At 41.7% G+C, this 22,100-nt stretch overlaps 1 protein-coding gene across 2 annotated transcripts in view; it reads left to right on the top strand.

The window, feature by feature from the left end:
- cdh7a (cadherin 7a) overlaps positions 1 to 22,100 on the top strand; it is a 227,043-nt gene that overhangs the window by 145,453 nt on the left and 59,490 nt on the right. For both annotated transcript variants that reach the window (XM_072258284.1, XM_072258275.1), the window contains exon 6: positions 11,335 to 11,522. In XM_072258284.1, coding sequence (XP_072114385.1) covers positions 11,335 to 11,522 — 188 coding nt within the window. The remainder of the gene's footprint in view (positions 1 to 11,334; positions 11,523 to 22,100) is intronic.

Genomic DNA, 22,100 nt, shown 5'->3' with positions numbered 1-22,100 from the left:
TTTCTTCCCGGACCTCCTGTCCCATGATCCTCTCGTATCCCCTTTTGCCTATCACCTGTCCAGCTCTTGGCTCCATCCCTCCCCCTCCTGTCTTCTCCTGTCATTTTGGATCTCCCCCTCCCCCTCCCCCTCCAACTTTCAAATCCCTTACTCACTCTTCCTTCAGTTAATCCTGACGAAGGGTCTCGGCCTGAAACGTCGACTGTACCTCTTCCTAGAGATGCTGCTTGGCCTGCTGCGTTCACCAGCAACTTTGATGTGTGTTGCTTGAATTTCCAGCATCTGCAGAATTCCTGTTGTTTCCATATTTCCTTTCAGTAGCTTTAGTGGGCTTTTATAATATCCTGATGGTGCCATGGCTGTTAGAGGCATTTAAGCTTCTTTTCAATGGAATGATTCTGAATTGCTGTAAGATAAATTAACCACAATGCTACCATAGAAACCTTTCATAACCTTGAAGTGGTGTGTACAGTTTTGGTTGATCTGTTCGAGAAAGGGCATGGTTGAACTAAAAATAATACTGAGTCAATGTAAGTGGATGTTGCCAGAGCTAGAACATCTGAATTACAGGGAAAGGTTGGCTAGGCCAGGTCTTCATTCCGTGGAACGTAGGAGAGGAGAGGTGTCATAATAGAAGTATTATAAATTATGAGAGGCACAGATGAGGTGGATCGTAACGTCTCCCCAGTGTAGCATAGCCCAAAATTAGAGTGCATAGGTTTAGAATGAGAGGGTAAAGATTTAAAAGGGGCCTGAGGGATAACTTTCTCAAGCAGAGGGTGGTGAATATATGAATGAGCTGCTAGAGGTAATGACTGAGGCAGGTATAACAATCTAACTTAAGATGCATGGATAGGTACATGGAGGGGCAGAGCTTGGAGAGGTATGGACCGAATGTAGGGAATTGTAACCTGTTAGGGTGGCGCCGTGGTAAGCGTAGACTCATTGGACTGAAGGGCCTGTATTTCTGTTATATTGCTCTATGATGCTACAAATTTGATTTCCTTGCTAATAACCAACTTCAAGAGTGCTATTGATTCAATCCCTGAGAAATAAGTGATACAGAATCCTCCAAAGAGGCAAAGCAGTAGCTTTGATTCTCAACAAGTCAGATGACCTCCTGCTGTCTTTGTTAGGATGTTAATTATGAGCTGCCATCAATATGGTATTGTTGCAAACTTGTTATTTCACATCAAAGGTTTTGCTGACACTAAGTGAAACAGCTTCACATAGCTCAACCTATTAGAAGGTATAAAGTAATCCAGATGTTTAATTTCCGCATCTTTTCTCTATTTTTATTTTGATGAGCTGGATGTCATTGACAAGACAAGCATTTATTATCCATCCACAATTGCCCTTGGGAAGATGGTGTTGAGGTGCCTTCTTGAGCCACTGCGGTCCTTTAGGTGAAGGCATTTCCAAAAAATGCTCCAGGATTTAGAACTATCCAGCACAGAATCAGACCATATGGCCCTCATCGTCTGTGCCAAGCATGATTTAGACCAGATTCAAAGTTCAAAGTCAAATTTATTATCAGAGTACATACACGTCACCACAAACAACCCTGAGATTCTTTTTTTGCGGGTATACTTAGCAAGTGAGGATGAAGAAACAGCATTATATTTCCATCAGGATGGCATAAGACTCATTCATGGGGGTAGGAACTTAGAGGGGCAGGTTTTCCCATATCCTTAATACTCCTGTCTTCTTCCTGGTGAAGGTCAGGACTTTGGAAGGAGCTATTGGAGCAGTTTACAGATGGTACACACATCAGTCTCTGTATCCCGATTGTGGAGGGGATGCTTATTGAGAGTCGAGGATGGAGTGACCATCAAGCAGGAGGCTCTGACATGGATGGTGACACAAGAACCTGAAAATGCTGAAATCTGAGACCAGAGGCAATTTGCTGAGGAACAGCGGGTCGAGCAGCAACTGTGAAAGGAAATGAATTGTTGACGTTTTGGGTTAAAACCCAGCAGCAGGACTCAGCTTCAAGGTATTTGACCCAAAAAGTCAAAGGTTTCCTCACATAGAATCAGAATCAGCATCAAGTTTATTATCACTTACATTATGTTGTGAAACATATCCTTCACCATTGCTGCTGCCCTCACCCGCATCTCCTCCACTTCCCTATCTGTGCTCACCCTGCCTTCCTGCTGCCTTTACAGTTCCTCTTGTCCTTCCTACCACCCATGAGACTTGCATCCTCTGCCATCTCCAAGGAGATCCTACCACCAAACATTTCTTTACCTTCCTCCCTCTCTCCACTTTCCACAAGATTTGCTCCATTCCTGATTCCTTTGTCCCTTCATCTCTCCCCACTAATCTCCCTCCCGGCACCTATCCCTACAAGCAACCAAAGTGCTACACCTCCCCAGGCACCTTCTCCCTCGCCTCGATTCAAGGCAAGGCAACACTTCACCTGCATATCTGCTGGGATCATCTATTGTATTTGGTGATCCCATTGTGGCCTCCTCTACAGTGGTGAGACCCGTCGTAAACTGGGGGATTGCTTTGTCAAGCACCTCTGCTTCATCCGCCAAAAATGGAACTTCCCAAAAGCCAAACGTTTTAATTCAAATTCTGTTGGTCCATGGCCTCCTCTTGTACCATGATGAAGCTACGCTTAGGGTGGAGGAGCATCTGGGTAGTCTTCAACCTGATGGCATAAATATCGATTTCTCCTTCCAGTAAAAAAATGTTTCCCTTCCCCTCCCCTCTTCTTTTTATTCCCCTCTCTAGCCTCTTACCTTTTCTCATCTGCCTATAATCTCCATCTGATGCCCCTCCTCTTTCCTTTTCTCCTATGGTCCATTCTCCTATCAGATTCCTTCCCTTTTCCACCCACCTGGCTGGACCGATTACCTTCTAGCTACCCTCCTTCCCCTCTCCCCAGCTTTTTTTATTCTGGCATATTCCTTCTTCATTTCCAATCCTAAAGAAGGGTCTTTGTCTGAAACATCGATTACTTGCTCATTTCCATAGATGCTGCCTGACTTGCTGAGTTCCTCCAGCATTTTGTATGTGTTGCTGTGGATTTCCAGCATCTGCAGAACTTCTTTTGTTTATGTTGTAAAATTTGTTGTTTTGTGGCAGCAGTGCTGCGCAAGATATAACAAAGTATAAGTTACAATAAGAAATATAATAATTAAATAGTGCAAAGAGGAATAGTGAGTTGGTGTTTATGGGATTATGGACTTTTCAGAAGTTTGATGGAAAGGGGGAAGAAGCTATTACAAAAATGTTCAGTGCGCATCTTCAGGCTCCTGTACTTCCTCCTTAATGATAGTAATGAGACTGTGCCCTCTGGTTCTAGACTCAACCACTATAGAAAACATCCTCTCCTCATCTGCTCTGTCCAGGCCTTTCAATATTTGATAGGCTTCAATGAGATCCTGCTTCATTCCTCCAAACACCAGTGAGCACATACCAAGAGCTATTAAGCACTCCCCGCATGTTAACCCGTTCATTCCCGGAAACATTCCCATGAACTTCCTCTGGATCCTCTCTATTGCCAGCACATCTCTTCCCGGATTAGGGGCCCAAAGCTGCTCACAATACCCCGAGTGTGGTCTGACCAATGCTTCAACATTACATCCTTGCAATATGGCATCAGCCTTCCCCACCACCAACTCAACCTACAAGTCAATTTTTAGGGAATCCTGCACAAGGACTCCTTAGTCCCTTCACACATCTGATCGCCAAATTTAGAAAATAGTGAAATGTGTTGTTTTGCAGCAGCAGTACAATGTGATACATAATAAATAAACACTATGAATTACAATAAGAAATATAGGGAAAAATAGTGAGGTAATGGACATGGGTTCATCGTCCATTCATGGCTCTGCATATATAAGTGCATTAAGGCAGTACAAAGGGGAAAGCAATAATAAAGGTGATGGGAACAGACACAACGAGCTTTCCAAAACTTGCCACCGAAGGACCTCTGAACAGAATGTAGTGTTATAGTTACAGAGAAAGTGCATTGCAGGCAGATAAATAGGTTGCAGAGGCCATGGCTAGTTTGACTGGTAGATCAAGAGATCATCTTTATTGTATAAAGGGTTCATTCAAGATCCTTAAAACAGCGGGGTAGAAGCTTGGGAACACAAATCATGTGGTATGTGTCCTCACACTTTAGTATCTTCTGTCCTATGGGAGTAAGGAGAAGAGAGAATTTCTGAGTTGAGAGGTGTCTTTGATTATGTTGACCTGAGGCAAGGTATCAGTCATGAACATTGAATGATGGAGCAAGTTGGAGGAACTGTATAATTTGCTCCTGCATCACTTATTTTTATGGACTGGTCATTCAAGAAAATGACAAAGAGGAATTTTTATCATTGTCATCCTGGATATAGGATCTGTTTTTCAAGGATGCTATCATGTTCCCAGCTCAGCAGTACAGATGGAGTTAGATATGGAAGGCATAAGTAAATCATTATTGCATTGTGTACTGAAATAAAAACAGAAATTTCTGAAAACACCCAGCAGATCAGGGAGAGAAGAAAAGAAAATAAGTTCCCAGTTCTCATGAAGAACCTTGGATGAAACTATTTTAATTCTCTTTTCTTTTTTAACCAATGCTGCCTGACTGTTGAATGTTTCCAGCATTTACTGCTATTTATTTCAGAGGTCCAGCATCTGCAGTTTTACATTGATTTCTACTTTCCCAGTGTAGACTGGCTAGACCAAGTGCTTGATTTTTGTGCTGTATATTCTTTGTGATTCAATGTGTTTGGAAATTCTCAAAACGGGTTTAGACCAATAGCTAATGACCTTAGGGAAAGAGCATGTTCGAGAAATTTTAATGGGCTGGCAAGGATGTGGGTAGAAGAGTGCAGGACATGCCCTTTTCTCATTGTTACCATCAGGAAGGAGGTATAAAAGCCGAAGGCACACACTCAACAATTCAAGGGCAGCTTCTTCCCCTCAGCCATCTGATTTCCAAATGAACATTATACCCATGAACACTATCTCACATTTTTTCTGTTTTTCGCACTATTTTTAAATCAACTAGCTAATATACACACACATGTATATACAGTAATTGATTGATTTATCGTTTTTTATTTTTTTCCCTGTATTGCATTGTACTGCTGACAATAGGTTAACACATTTCACGACATATGGCAGTGATATTAAACCTGCTTCTGATTCTGATTCTTGGTGCTGTTTAATTGAAAGTTGAGGAAAGTTGCATGGTGGCATGGAGAGAGGAGCAACCGCACCGTTCTCAGCACAAGGACAATTTACAGAGCGTTGGACAGGGCCTATATGATGGAGGAATGTGAATGCATGGAGTCTCTCTCCCATTTACACTTCCTCTGTCTCTCCTCTCCCACCAGAAGCTGCATAAGAACATGTGCAAAAGCAGCCAAGCAAATTTCCTGAGTTCTTGGCCAACTGAGAGCCTCTGAGGAGAGTGGAATAAACAGCAGCAAGTCTCAAAGGCAGCAGCTGCTGCTGCAGTCAGAGCAGTGTCATCCACCTACCAAGGTTTGCAAGTCCTTATGACCTTATGGAACTGGAGGCTGATGCCCTCACATTCCATTGGCTCTCAGTGGGTGGGATAGTTGCCCTCTATGGGTCCCTAAATTTCTTCTCCCCTACCCCACTTCATTATTTAAAATAACCCCAGCAATCTCTGAAGTTTGGCCTGGATTCACAGCAGGATGAAAACACATGTTCTGCCCCGGTCTGATTCCAATACGTGGGAGCAGAGCTGACAAAACATTCCCTCTCTGATTGGCACGTTGGTGTATTTTAGATGCTGTTGGGAATATTGATTGAAAAGATAAAGGTGTAAAAGAAAGAAAAGGAAAATAAACAGACTCAAAATTAAAATGAAGTCACTTTGATTTACAAAGGTGAAACTGTATAACATGTCGAGCTTTATTGGTAAAAGGCAATTTGAGTTAAAGGAATAAAAGTGAATTATACAGACGACTTTCTCATACAGTGATTCTGCAAAGCAAATTTCTCTTCCAAATTTGCTCACACAGTAAACTTTTACCTTTATCATGGGTTAGAACATACTGTGTACAGAAAGGACATGATTGCTTTGGAGGGGCGCAGAGGACATTCACAAGCTCAAGGGAATTATAGTTATGGAGTGAGACTATCCAGCTAGGATTGTTTTCTTTTGGATGAGTAAAGAGATAGTTGAGGTTAACTCTCTAGCTCAAGTTCAACTTTAACTATCATGCAACCATACATGAATTTAGCTAAACAAAACAGCTTTTCTCCAGGGCCAAGGTGCAAAACATATTACCAACAGCACATAGCACATAACACAAATAGAACATATGGTTACAATTTCAGAAAAACATTCAGCTACAAAGAAAAAAATAACACTGCCCAAGCCCCTGAGAGGCATGACTGTAGATTATCCTGGACCAGTTTGTTCTTCCATTGAGATCAGCACTGAATGAATATTGGAAGACAGCACCATAGGAATACTAAAGGACAGACCTGACAGGAGGGCCAGCATCCAACCCAGTACGGATTCCAGCACACCCAGCAGAGGTCCATGCACTTGCCCACACTGCCTCGGCTCTCCTCCCCTGGGTGACCGCAACAGACTTCTGCATCCAAGGCGACCCCACAGTCTAGGCGTAATCCTCGCTACAATTGAAGCACTGCAGCTCCCACACTGTAGATCTTGCCAATGAACCAGTAAGCCAGACGTGCTGTATTCTACGTTACCAGTATCCAATGGGGTCTTGCAGTCACAATAAAAACACCCAAAACAATCACTTGCTCCATCTGTTGGATCACACATCGTCTCAGCACAATGGTGTGCAACAAGTCTAAGTGGCAACTCAGCAACGGTACAAGTAAATCCAGCACTATTGCTATTGAGCAACTCCCTGATGGGATAGTCTTGCAGTACTTAATGTTCTTAGTATCCAGCAGTGACTTGCAACTGTAAGGAAGGCATACAAGGTGAATAAGTGTTCTTTTGATTGGACCTGGAGTATCCACTGCATCCAACTGTGCCTCCATTGCATCGGAAATCTACTTCCTCCTCATCTCCAGTCACCAGTCTCAGTCACCTGGAGTGAAGGAGGCTGAGAGGTGATCTGGTGGAGACATGTAAAATTATGAAAGACATAGATAGGGTATATCATGAGTGTCTGTTTCCCTTGTTAGGAGTGTCCAAAACTAGAACATATAGCATTAGAGTGAGAGAAGGGAGATTTAAAAGGGATCTGAGGGATAAAATTTTTCAAAGACCATTTGGTATCAGGAATAATCTTCCATACACATATTAGTTTCTTGTCTTATACACGAGGGTGCAATGACAGAAGAGATGTTGAAGCTAGGGATAGTAACAACAGTTAGGAGGCATCCAGAAATAAAGATTCCTTTCCTGTTGGGGTGAGTAGAGCATTTGATGATGCATTGTCAGTACCTGCAATGTGGTTTACCCCAATGGATGGATATTAAACCAAAAGGATGGGGGTGCTGAAAGAATGGAAAAAGAGTCACTAGTCATAAGCTAAAGCACATCTGTTAATCATGGCAAATATGAAATCTGTGTGTACAGTGGAAACGTCTTTTCCAAAGTGCATACAAATAGCTGATGAAGTTTAGTAGAGAGAGAAATATTAGCTGATGCACTTTGGCAGGAGGTAGAGCACAATGTGGTAGTTAATGACACCATCTGAAAGGTGCGTTGGATTGGAGGGATTTTAGTGCACTTCTGCACAAATCTTTAAAATGGCAGCATTTGTTGAAAGAGTAAGCCATATGGGATCTTTGGGTTTATAAATAGAAGCACAAATACAAAAGCAGGGAAGTTATCTTCAAATTGCATTAAAAAATAACTCATTAGACCACAATAGGAAAACTACATCCATTTCTGATTACTTTTGGAAGGACATCAAGGACTTGTATAGAGTTATGAGCAGAGAAAGTTTAAAAATTGGAAGAGGTTTAATAGAATAAATAAGGAGATACAATTTTTACTGTCAAGAATGTAATGTAACCACATAGATAGATTTAAAGTAATTGACACAAAAGCAACTGAAGGTGATGAATTTTTTTCACACTGTGGGTTGCTATTCCAGAAGTCTTGCCTAAAAAAAATAAGTTGAAATAGATTCTAAAGTAACTTTGCAAAATAAATTGGATTAAATTTCAGAAGTAAACTTGTTAGAGTTGTGGGAAAAGTGAAGACAACTCTAATCAGGTTACAACTTGAGTAGTGTACAGATCTGGTCACCGCATTACATAATTGACTCCTACAAACGTAGATTATAGACTACAGATAAAGGCTAAATCGTTGAGCTTCAGCAGTACAAAGAAAAGGTGATGGGAGCAGACACAGCTAGCTCTCCTAAACATGCCGCCTATGAATCTCTGAACAACTCAATGACATTGACCTCTGCTGTAACCATTCTTGACTCGTGGTGTCAAAATCATGGTGGATGGAACAGTGCTATGTGCTGTCACTGTTAGAAGACTGTGGAGATGGTGAGGGGCTGTTGAAGAGAGCAAGTGGGGACATGATGAGAACAGTATGGGTATGGGGTAGGGGTGGGAGTGAGGAGGGGATGTGGGTGTGTCGGGTGGGTGTGGGGAAGTGGCGTGGAGAGCTTGGGGAGTGGTGTGGAGGGAGTGGCAAGAGGGTGAGTGGATGAGTGGAGGGGTGAGGGTGAGTCAGTGAATGAGGATTCACAGTCTGGACAGTTTCATGGTCTTCACGTCTCATGGGAGGCTGTTTGATAGGGGTTGTGGAGAGGCAGTCGGTGGCGTGGGTGGGGGTTCAGGGTGAGTGAGAGAGTGTTTAACAGGTGTGGAGGGGGGTACAAGTGTATGTGGAGGTTGTGGGGAGGGGGAGAAGGGTGTGGAGGAGAGTTGCGAGAGCATGTGGAGGTTGTAGGAAGGCAGTGAATGGTAAGGGGAAGGTGTTCAAAGGGTGGGGTGGGGTGAGCATCGGTGCCATTACAAAGAAAGCACCACAGTGCCTCTACTTTCTTAAAAGCTTGTGAAGACTTGGAGTGTCATTTAAAACTTCTATAGCAGTGGAAATTATGTTGACTGGTTGCATTGATGGCCTGGTATGGAAACACCAAAGCTCTTGAAAAGAAAAGCCTACAGAAAGTACTGGATGCAGCCAAGTCTGACATGGGTAAAACTCTCCTCACCATTGAGTACATCTACCCTGGAGCACCGACACAGGAAAACAAAGACCCCCACCACCCAGGCCATGCTCTCTTCTCACTGCTGCCATCAGAAAGGAGGTAGAGGAGCCTCAGGATCCACATCACCAGATTCAGGAACAGTTATTACCCCTCAACCATCAGGCTCTTGAACAAACGGGTATAACTTCACTCACCACAATACCGAAATGATTCCACACATAATGGACGCACTTTCAAGGACTCTACAACTCATGTTCTCAATATTTATTACTTAGTTATTTATTGTTATTATTTTGTGTTTTGTGTTTCTATTTTTACTTGGAGTATTTGCTGCTTTTTGCACGTTGGTTATTTGTCCATCTTTGTCGTGTGCAGTTTTTCAATGATTATATTGTGTTCCTTTGTATTTACTGCGCATGCCCGCAAATGGATCTCAGGGTAGTACATGATGATATATTTGTACTTCGATAATAAATTTACTTTTAACTTTGAATTTTGGGTGGGGAGGGTGAGGGAGGGTTTGTGGGAGGGTATAGAGAGTGTAGAATGGGGGTTAATGGTACAGAGTGGGAGTAGGGAGTGTGAGGAGTGGGGAAGTTGTGTGTGGCTAGAAAGTCTGTATGAGGGTATGGGAATAGCGTGGGAGGGTGGGGGAAGGTATTCAGGATAGGGGGGAGTCGGGATTAATAGGAGGTATGGGGAGAGTGTGTGTGAAGGGAAGGGTTGATGGCAGAGGGATGAAGTTGTAAGTGTAAGGAGGTGAGGGGGTGAATGGGGGAGATAGAAAATGTATGTCAAAAAGGCACTGTTATGTATGTCATGGGGAATTTCAATATGCAGGTAGATCAAGAAAAAAAGGTTGGTGCTGATTTTGGATCCCCCGAGAGAGAATTTGTAGAATGCCTATAAGATGGCTTTTCAGAGCAGCTTTGGTTGAGCCCATTAGGGGATCAACTATTCTGGATTGGGTGTTGTGAAATGAACTGGATTTGATTAAGAAGCTTAAGGTGAAGGAACCCTTAGGAGACAGTGATCATAACATGATATAATTCACCCTGCAAATGGAGAGGGTGAGGCTAAAGTCAGATGTATCAGTATTACAGTGGAATAAAGGGAATTCCACAGGCATGAGAGAGGAGCTGGGATGATGGCAGAGCAGCAATGTCTCTGTAGTTTCTAGGAGCAACTCAGAAAATCCAGGACAGATACATCCCAGAAAAGAAGTACTCTAAAGTAGGATAACATGACTGTGGCTGACAAGGGAAGTCAAAACCAACATAAAAGAAAAGCATATAATGGAGCAAAAATTAGTGGAAAGTTTGAGGGTGGGAAGCTTTTAAAAACCACCAGAAGCAGCTAACAAAGTCATAAGGAGGAAAAAGATGAAATATGAAGGTAAGCTAGCCAATAATATTAAAGAGGATATAAAAAAATTTTTCAGATATACAATATAAAGAGTAAATGAGAGGCACAAGTAGTGCATTTTTCGTACCATGCAGTGATGCAGCATGTTAGGATGCCCTCTTCTGCACATCTGTAGAAGATTGTGAGTATTGATTGCATTGTCCTGTTCTCTTCAGCCTACTCAGAAAGTAGGGACTTTGGTGAGCTTTCTTGATTGTGTAGGATGTATTCTAGGACCATGAGAGTTTATGTGAGATGTACACTCTGAGGAGTTTGAAACTGCTCAGTTTTCACTGCTGTGCTAAGGATGAAAAGAGGATTGTGAGTGGTGTGAGTTCACCTAAATTTGATAACCATCTTCCTTATCTTGTTGACATTGAGGAAGAGGTTATTTACCTGGCACCAAGCTTTGAGCTCTTCCCCCTTCTCTTTGCAGGCCTTCTCAGAAGTTTACAGAATTATTAAGGGATCCCAAAGGGCAGAGATGAATGTTGTTGGGAATAATAGTAGAGCCCGAGTTTCAGGAGTGAACCGAGGGAACATTCCTCCATTCCACAGGCAGTGGCCAGTACTGTATCATCTGCTAATTTTAAATCAAAGACTGGATGTTTCTTTTTAACAAAACTTTATGAGAGAAATAGTGAATTTGGCCACGGATCAAGCCTAATCACAAGAAAGACAAAAGAGCCCTTTAAAGGTCTTCGAAAAGTTGATCAAGTAGCACAAGGGTGTACTGCAGAGTGTGTTTAAGAGAATGATGGTTCGAACTGTCTTCCCACAGGGTTTTATCAATACAACGTGCCTGAGTCTTTACCTGTGACTTCCACTGTGGCCAAAATAAAAGCTCTCGATGATGACATTGGCCCAAATGCTGAGATGGAATATAAAATCATTGATGGTGATGGATACTCCGTCCTTCAGATTGCCACTGACAGGGAGACTCAGGAAGGGATCATAACTCTTCAGAAGGTAAGTCTGTTCAAACGGCCATACTTCACTGAAATGCAAGTACAAAAGTTTTTTTGATTAAAATGAATGCCTTTAGAGAGTGAACTGAGATTGAAAAGCAGAACCAGATTTTTTAAGGATGAAATATGAAAGGAAGCTAGCCAATAATATAAAAGAGGATACAAAAGGTTTTTTCATATATATAAAGAATAAAAGAGAGATGCGAGTGGATATTGAGCAGCTGGAAAATGATATTGAATTTGCAATGGGTAACAAAGGAAATGGTGGGTGAACTTAATAAGTATTTTGCATCAGCCTTCACTGTGGAAGACACTGGCAGAATACCAGGAATGCGAGAGTGTCAGGGGACAGAAGTGAGTGTTGTTGCTATTACTAAGGAAAAGGTGCTTGGGGAGCTGAAACGTCTGAAGGTTGATAAGTCACATGGACCATTTGGACTGCATCCCAGGGTTCTGAAAGAGGTAGCTGAAGAGATTATGGAGGCATTAGTAATGATCTTTCAAGAGTTACTAGATTCAGGAATGGTTTCAGAGGACTGGAAGATTACAAATGTCACTCCACTTTTTAAGAAGGGAGGGAGGCAGAAGAAAGGAAATTATAGGCCTATTAGCCTGACTTCAGTAGTTGGGAAAATGTTGGAGTCCATTATTAAGGATGGGCTTTCAGGGTACTTGAAGGCACATGACAAAATAGGCATGGTTTATTTAAAGAGGATTTTTGCCTGACAAACCCATTGGAATTCATTGAGGAAATATCAGGCATATTAAACAAAGGGGAGTCAGTGAAAGTTGTTTACTTGGATTTTCAAAAGGCCTTTGACAAGGTGTTGCACATAAGGGTGCTTAATAAGATAAGAGCCTACAGTATTACAGGAAAGATGGATAGAAGGTGGGCTGACTGGCAGAAGACAAAGAGTGGGAATAGAGGGGCCTTTTCTGGTTGGCTGCCCGTGACTTGTGGTGTTCTGCAGGGGTCGTGGGACCACTTCTTTTCACGTTATATGTCAATGATTTGAATGAAGGAATTGATGGCTTTGTGACCATGAGTGCAGATGATATGATGATAGGTGTGGGGGGGCGGGGGCGGGTAGTCTTGAGGAAGCAGGGTATATGCAGAAGGACTTAGACAGATTAGGATAATGGGCAACAAAGTGGCAGATGGAATATAGTGTAGGCAAGTGCATGATCGTGCATTTTGGTAAGGATTAAAGGACTATTTTTTAAAAGGGGAGAAAATTCAAAAATCAGAGGTGCAAAAAGGGTCCTCGTGCAGGATTCCTTAAAGGTTAATTTGCAGGTTCATTTGGTGGTAAGTAAGGCAAATGCGATGTTAGCAATCCTTTCAGGTAGACTAGAATGCAAAAGCAAGGATATAATGCTGAGGTTTTATAAGGCAATTGTCAGATCGCACTTGGCGTATTATGAGCAGTTTTGAGTCCCTTATCTAAGAAAGGATGTGCTGATATTGGAGAGGATTCAGAGGAGGTTCACGGGAATGATTGGGAATAAAGGAGTTTTTGTATGAGGAGTGTTTGCTGGCTCTGGGCCTGTATTTGCTGGATCTTAGAAGAATGAGGTGGGGATCTTATTGAAACGGATTGAATATTGAAAGGCCTAGACAGAGTGGATGCTTCCTACAGTGGGGGAGTATAGGAACAGCCTCAGAACAAAGGGATATCCATTTAGAACAGAGATGAGGAGAAATTTCTTTGGCCTGAAGTTGGTGAATCTGTGGAATTCACTGCATAGACAGCTGTGCAGGCCAACTATTGAGGGATATTTAAAGTGGAGGTTGATAGGTTCTTGATTAGTCAGGACATCAAAGGTTATGGGAGAAGACAGGGGAATGGGGTTGAGAGGGATAATAAATCCACCATGATATTATGGTATCTGACTGATGGGCCAAATGGTCTATGATTTTATTTTCACTGTCTTATGATATGAAATTTGTTGTTGAATGGCAGTGGTGCAGGGCAAAGACATAAGTTACAAAAAATGTAAATAGTGCAAAAATGAAATAAAAAGAGCAAGCTAGGGCTTTTCTCTTTGGAGCAAAGGATAACGAGAAGCAACTTAATCAACATGTGTTAGATTGTAAAGGATGTGGGCAAAGTGGACAGCCAGTGCCTTTTCCCCAAGCCGGCAATGGTTAATATTAGAACATGTTTGAAGGCATATTTTAAAGTGAATGGAGGAATGTTTAGGGGAGATGTCAGATGTTTTTTTACACAGAGTGGTGGATGTGTGGAATGCACTGCTAGGGGTGGTGGTACAGCTGACACATTAGGGACATTTAAGAGACTCTTACATAGACACTGGGATGAAAGGAAATTGGAGGGTTATGGAGGGAAGGTTTTGATTGAAAAGGTTTAAAGATTGGCTCAACATTGTGGGCCAAAGGGCTTGGATTGGGCTGTATTGTTCTATGTTCTATGTTTACAATGTAATGTTCATGGGTCTATGTATCATTCAGAAGTATGATGACAGAGGGGAAGAAGCTGTTTCTGAATCATTGTGTAGGTCTTCAGGGTCCTGTACCTCCTCCCTGAGGGTAATGTAGTTCCTGAATTTGGCAGCAAGCCCTTGAGATGCAAATATTCCCCATCTTTGTCCACCAGTGGGTCCAGTGTGACTCAGTAATCTAATCATTGAGACCCGATTTAAAGGGAGGAATTGCAGATGCTGTCCTGTGGGAGCTGTGGATTCTTTCCCTACTCTTCTCACTCATGCCATTCCTCTTTGAGGGCAAAATGGATCTGTTTGAAGGAGGTGTTGTGAACAGAAGTCACAACACTATTGAGACTGGTTGGTGGCTTGTTCACCTTAGTTCTTAACTAAATCTATTTTCTTGAGGCATGTTTTCAATGTGTCTTGATCAAGTTCAAAGTTGAGTTTATGTTCATATGCACGAGTACTCTATGCACAGGTACAATAAAAACATCATAGGCACTTAGCGTCAGATAAGCAGCAATCACAAGAATCACACACAGAATGCTGGAGGAACTCAGCAGGCCAGCAGTAACTATGGAAAAAAGTACAGTTGATGTCTCAGGCCGAAACATCGACTGTATGTTTTTCCATAGATGCTGCCTGGCCTGCTGAGTTCCTCCAGCATTTTATGTGTGTTGCTTGGATTTCCAGCATCTGCAGATTTTCTCTTGTTTGTGATTCACAAGAATCATTCATAATTAAAACATAAATTATGCACAAAATTACAAGAAAGAGCACAATAGAACATAAAAGACCATTTTAGTGCAAACCGATCAAAGTAGTGATTGTTTTGCTAAACTGTAGTGATCAAGGTTGTGCCTGTTGCCTCCTGAACTTGCTGGTGTAGGACTTCAGGCTTCTGTACCTCCTGCCCAATGGTAGCTGTGAGAAAATGGCATAGCCCAGATGGGTGATTATCTTTGAAGATAGATGTTGCCTTCTTGATGCATTGCCTCCTGTAGATACTGTTGATGTGGGGAGGGATGTGTTGGTGTTATATTTGGCCAAGTCCACCACCTTTCCCTTTGGCTGTCAAGTGATCTGTGGCTAGGACTAAGTTTGTCTGGGAAGTTTTAAGTTGGGCATGTCCAGAGGAATTGAAGCTTGACATTGTCATGGTCAAAGACACAGATGTTTGTGCTTTACCATCTGTTTTGCTTTTGGAATATCAGATTTTTTCTCACTGCAGCGATGAAGTCTATAACAAGTTAACAAGTTTTTAGATGACAGATTACACGTTAATTTTCAGCACTGTCGCATATAGTTACTATCTCTTTTGTTGCTCACTGGTTTATCAGTTACAGCACAGCACACTGGCTGATTTCCAGATTGTCTATAAATCTATATATAACTCATATTGCCGATGGCAGTCTGACCCTGCCTTTCCGTCAATAAACCCACATCCAAACACTGTATCAAATCATCCAATTATAACCTGAAATGTTTATCATGAAATCTTAAGCACCTCAAAGGCTGAGGTATCCAGGAAACTAGTCTAGGACTTTGACACGCATCTATGTTGACATTATACAGAATTTACAGTCAGCAGCAAGTCAATGGATCTTGGACTGATTTTAATGAAGGCTGTGCATTTAGATCTAGCAATCACATAGCAAGAATTTCCCCTGTGCTTATAAATGTTGCTATCATGAATCATTTCAAAGAAACCATAGAATCCCCTTTATGTCTACACTTTTCACTGCCTCAGTAAAGCAGCCAGCATAATCAAAGTCTCCACCTGCCCCAGACTCTTCTCCCGCCTCCCATCCAGCAGAAGATACAAATACCTAAAAGTGCATACGACTAGGCTCTCGGAGAGTTTCTACCCCACTGTTATAGGATTATTGAATGGTTCTCTCGTACGATCAAGTGAACTTTAGACTTCACGGTCTACTTTAATATGATCTTGCATCTTACAGTTTACCTCCCCTGTCTTTCTCTCTAGCTGTTGCACATTTTCCTACGTTGTTGTTTTACTTTGTACTACTTCAATGCATTGTGTAGTGATTTGATCTGTGTGAAAAGTATGCAAGGCAATCTTTTCACTGTATCTTGGTTCATGTGACAATAATAATAACCCGATAAATTAACCCAATAAACAGCTGTGATGTCATCTATCTGAATAGCTGTCACTTCGAAAAATTCTCAAAGGCATCAGACCAGGAGGGAAAATAATGATGCAATTTTTAATTAAAATAGAGAATGCTGGAAATGGCAAGCCAGGAGGCATTTGTAAAGAGAGGAACAGGGTAAAAGTTTCAGGCTGATGAATTTTCCAGAAAATTCAAAGATTTTGGGCTTTTTCATTTCAGGAAGGGGGCCTGTTCCTGTGCTGTACCATTCTATTTTTTTGTTTTTATATCAGATTTCCAGCATCTGTAATATTTTATTTTATGAATGTCAAAGGTCATCAACTTAAACACAGCACTTCTTAAAGAAATAAAACCCTTTATTCTCTGAAACTTCTGCATGAATTATAATTCATGCAGATGTAGTTATTATATTTTGATGTTTATTTAATAGGAAGACTTACTCTGCAGAGGACTTTAATGCTTGATATTACTGCTTGTCTTGCGGGGAGAGCGGTTGGAGGAGGTAGGTGGAGGCAGATATCCTCACAACTTTTAAGGAGCATCTAAAAACAGAATATTTTCGTCGCAGGACCAAGGGCTGGTAAATGGGATCAGTGTAGACAGACGCTTGAGCTTTAGTGTAGACATACTAGGACAAAAGGCCTTTTTGAGGCATCTTCAAACGACAATACCTCAAAAAGGCAGCATCTACCAAGGGCCCCTATCACCCAGAAAATGCTCTCTTCTCATTGCTATCATCAAGGAGGAGGTAAACGAGCCTGAAAAGAAACACTCTACATTTTAGGAACTGCTTTTTCCCTTCTGCCATCAGATTTCTGAATGGACAACGAACACTACCATGAAGAGTGCGAGTGGAGGCCTGACCACTATTTCTTCCACATCCCTGTCCCTAAACCCTAACCTAACCCCCATCTCCACTTTCTGTCTCCAAAACCATTCCTATGAGCTGAAAAAATAAGGAAGTCTGAGCCACGATCTCGACAGAGACCGCAGCTTGCCGCTATCTCGTCAGGATAGCCAAAACTGAATACAATATTCCAAATTCACCAATGTCTTGTACGCCTGCAGGACATCCCAGTTTCTTTACTCATGCTAAAAGACTACTTTCAAAGGACCATGCCCTTGTACTCCTAATTCTGATAAAGGGTTACAGGTCTGAAGCATTAACTGTTTCTCTTTGCACAGATTCCGCTTAACCCGCTAAGCTTTGGAGCATAATCTGTTCTCATATCAGTTCAGAAGGGACTTGCGGGTGAGCAAACTGCTAGTCTTCCCTGTGATGTCCTGTGAATAAGTAATAAAACAAGATGCGTTAATATATAAATCCCACTGTTGTGAGGTACCAGCGGGGAACTGCATTTTGCAGCAACAACTTTCATTTGGGTTTGCCACCCAGTCAGAGTTTGTGCACAGGAATAATGAGTTGTTGCAGGTTGGATGGGCACATCCATCTGAAGGCAGTGGGCTCACAGATTAATGGCAAATAAAATTGCCTTACAAGGACGTCCTGTCAAATTAAGTATTATTTGCGTCAAGCTGGATGACAGAAGAATTGAAGCTGATCCCCTTGATTGGTTTTTATTTTGCCAAACTTTAAGTGCTGCCAAGTAAGAAAATAAAAGATGAATTCTGAAACCGTTAGTCGCCAAAGCAGCTTTTAAAGGCCTCCAGAACACAGGATTAATGTCTAACGTTTCCTAATGAAAGCACAGACTACATTAAGAAACACATATATTTGGATTAGATACTGAAAGCTTTTGGCAAGTAAGGCTTCTATTGTGTTTGATTTGTTGTCCTTTGCAGCAAGATGCTTTGCAGTTGAGTCATAGTTTGCTCATGCACTTTAGTTGCACTGTTCAACGTCATCTTGAGTGAAGCCGTTCTTCTGCTCTGAAGATCTTTCATGCAGAAATGATGTCAGCAACTTTCACCCTATCCTTGGCTTCACAGTGGTGTTACCCAATAATTGTGGCTGTCAAGCCATTTAAGGAGATAACAGGGCATTTGGCCAAAAGTTGGGCCAAACTGGTAGTCTTTTAGATGCATCTTAATGAGAGAAGGAGGAGAGTTTGTGGAGGGAATTGCAGAGCTTGAGGTCCAGGCCACAATAAACAGTGCAAGAATTATATTCAAGTGTCAGGTCAAATCAAATTGAGCTTATTGTCACGTGCACATGAATGGTGAGGTAAAGATACAATGAAAGCATGCTTGCAGCAATGAAAGAAGGATGCAGGCACAGACAACACTCAGAATATAAATTATATGTAAATTATACAGGACAGTTAAAGGAAAGAGATAAAAGGTCTGTACAAAAACAAGACCTTTTTGCAAAGTATACACAATCAAATTACAATCTACCATAGTCTATGCCAGTCCAATAAATGGTCCAAAAGGTTCAATTTCTGAGGTAGGGCTAGGGTTGTTCAGGTTGATTCAAGAACCAGATGGTTGTAGGATACAAGCTGTTCTGAATCAGGTGGCGTGGGTCTTCAACTTGTATTCCCCCTGCCTGATGGTAGCAGTAAGAAGAGGTTATGACCCTGATGGTGGGGATCCTTGATGATAGATGCTGCCTTCTTGAGGTATTCTTCCTGTGGATGCTGTCAATAGTATAGAGACATTGGAGAATAATAGGATCTATAATTCCCTTGCTGAACCTTTGTCCTCCCTATATTGTTTCCTTTTTAAGCGGCGACATTTTTGTGTGACAGATTAGAAGGAGCTGAGGATGATTTTCCATTCTGAAGGCAGGGTCAGATTTAGCCACGCTTTCCCTTTGCTGAATTCCCATCCGTGGTAAAGGTCACACATGGACATTGGCCAACTGATGACTTCCTGGAAAATTTCTACCACAGGGCTCTTAATCCTTGGCCCGAATCCTACACTTTAGGAGAAGAACATTGTTTGGAAAGGGGCAGGGATGGAGAAAGGGGAAGATTACTAAAATCCACTGGACACTTGTGTTTCAAGAACAGGTTTGACTTTGAGAGCAGCTGGTGTACAGAAGTTGGTGAAGATTGCTCAGTGTTGTGGTACATCCAGACTGCTAGGAGAAAGGAAGCTGTGTTTTTTAATCATCCGACAGCATAGAGTACTGTGGGAAGCAGATGGACTCTTTGCTAGGGAAAAGATGTTGCCCAGATGGCCAGACTGTGTGAATCTAGACCTTGTGTTGACTGACATGCAGCGAGCAATACTTGTAGCTGAAGTGAATACAAGGGCTGCAGCAGGATGTTGATAGAGCGAGGCGAGCTAATTGTCAGTCCAACTGTGCGAGGTTATTTTAAAGCCATGCAAACATTGGGAATATTCCCCAAGCCACTAAAGACAAAACACACTAACAGCATCATCACCACATTGCTGGCTATAGAAGGTGGAACGTACAACTTTAAAAGTTTGAGGAAACATCATCTGTAATCATCATATTACTTTAGACAACCGTGAGGGAAAATAAATATTAAATCAGCTTTGAGCAATTAATTTAGTGTTCCTATAAATTTGCATTTTTGATACCAATTTTGGATCAAAAGGATTGAGAGGAAACTCATTCTGTCTGAGGATAATCCAAGTTTTATTGACTGGAAGATTAGCCAGAGCATTTACTTATTCACCGTAGTTAATGTCGTACCCTTATTTAGGACACACAGCAGAAATTGCCAGGGAGCAAGCATTATATCAGTGTTGGGATATTTATTGAGAGGGAGCATGAGAGATGGGATGTATTGCAAGAACTAACACATGGGACTGAGGATGAGCAACCCATAGTTACAAAGTAGTCCTGGTGGTGGGATGTACAGATGGAAGTGGAGGGGCGTTTCTCTGATCGGATATCTGTGATCAATAGTGTTCTGCAGTGTTGGTGCTGTCATTTTTTTTGTATTATAAATGATGCCAGAGGCCTTGGACAAATTATCATTCCAGTTTAATTATCATTGAACCATACATGAATATAGCCAGACAAAATAGTGTTCCTTTAGGGCCAAGGTGCAAAACACATTACCAACAGCACACAGCACACTACAGATAGTGCATAGCACAAACAGCACAGATGGTTACAATTTCAGAAAACAAACAGTCACAATGAAGAAAAAAATACCGGTATCACTAAATCCCTGTGTGGAATAACTTGACAGGTGATAAACTGTCCTGGTCCAGCATGTTTTTTTTTCCACAGTCTCAACACTGGGCAGCAGCGAATGAACAATGGAGGGCAGCACTGTGTGAATACTGGAGAGCAGCCCTGAGCAAACACCTCAGGGCAGCAATGAGTGAACACCAGTGGGTAGCACCGTCTCAGCATCTCCACCCCAGGGCACTGTCATAGGTGACCGTGATGCTTCAGGCTAGGTCTAGTCCTCACCGCAACTGAGGCAACGCAGCTCTCCCACCACCAAAATCGCCAACAAACCATTGAATTGGGCTTGTAATGTTCTATATTACCAATGTCCAACAGCATCTTGTGATTACAATCAAAACATCCAGATCAACCACTCCCACCTTGCACCTTCTCAGCACAATGATACACAACAGTCCAATCAACCACACAACAATAGTATGCAAAAAGTCCAGCTCCATCACTATTAAGCAAATTGCTGAGGGGATAGTCCTGATGTTCTTAGTATCCAGCCGTGGCTTACAATTATAAAAGAACAGAGGAGAAGAAGAAAAACACCCAGAATGGCTGCTGTGTCTAAATGTGCTGCCAACTTAGTGGATGAACTGGAAGATGATGTAAAAAGCAAGACAACGGTTATTCTTGATCTCCAGACCAACATTTATTCCTCAAGTCAGTTGTCACCAATGCATCAGCTGATTATCAGACAATTGACTGTGGAAGCTTGCTCTGCACAAAATGGCTGTGTAGGTTTCTCTGACACAGTAGTTAGCTATTTGCAAAGTATAGCAACCCACGTGCTATGTCCATTTGTAAATTTGTCTTTACACAATTCACAAATTTGAGATACAGAATAAATCTGCTCTGTTGGAGTTTAAGTGAAAATGATAATTAAATAAACTGTTTCTTTTCAATTCCAATTTCTTGACACTTGCATGAATGATGTGGCTTCCTGTTATGGAAAATCGTGATGCCCACCATTTTCACAGAATGTCAACTCCTCTCCTTATTTCAGAGAGTAACTATACTTCATTGGTTATCTGATCTTTAGGAGAAATTGAAAAGGAGATCAGAGGCACTTTAGAGAAGTAAACCTGTACATTTTATACCTGGGATTAGATAGCACAAACTGACGGAGTAAAGGTGGAACCAAGTTGAGGTTTTTAATGAGATCAAAATTTAGGTTCCATGGTGCATACTTCAGAACTGTATAATTGTTCTGCTTTTGTCAATTTTCCCAAGACCAATTTACTGTGGTAATAAGACAAAAAATACAGTTCAGCACTCACTCCTGACAGAGAATATCACTTTCTGGTAGGTAAGGATTTCAGGGATCTATTCAATTCATCTATTGGAAGAATAAGTGAGGATTTTATGGAAACATATAAAATCATAAAAGGGATAGATAAGATAGAGGCAGGAAAATTGTTTCCACTGGCAATTCAGACTAGAAGTTGGAGACATACCCTCAAAATTTAGTGGAATAGATTTAGGATCAAGATGAGGAGAAACTGCTTTCGCAGAGTAATGAATCTGTTGAATTCTCTGCCCAGCGAAGCAGTGGAGCTTACAACTGGAGTGACAAATGGATTTCAATGCAAATAAGTGTGAGGTGATGCATTTTGGAAAGTTAAACCACTGTAGGGTTTATACTATGAATGGAGTGCAATGGAACAGAGGACTTAGGAGTAGAAATGTGTAATTCTTTGGAAGTGGCATCAGACATAAATAGGATAGTGAAAAGAGATGTTTTGTACATTGCTCGTTTCTACCTCCTACCCAAGATCCACAATTCTGACTGTATGTGTAGGCCCATTGATTTTGCCTGCTCCTGCCCCACTGAACTTGACTCCATTCTATCCTCTTTGTTTCAGACCCTTCC

The sequence above is a fragment of the Mobula birostris genome, chromosome 1 (assembly GCF_030028105.1).
Source record: "Mobula birostris isolate sMobBir1 chromosome 1, sMobBir1.hap1, whole genome shotgun sequence".
Lineage (NCBI taxonomy): Eukaryota > Metazoa > Chordata > Chondrichthyes > Myliobatiformes > Myliobatidae > Mobula > Mobula birostris.
Note: the sequence above shows the minus strand (reverse complement) of the source record. Positions and strands in the feature narration are given on the sequence as shown.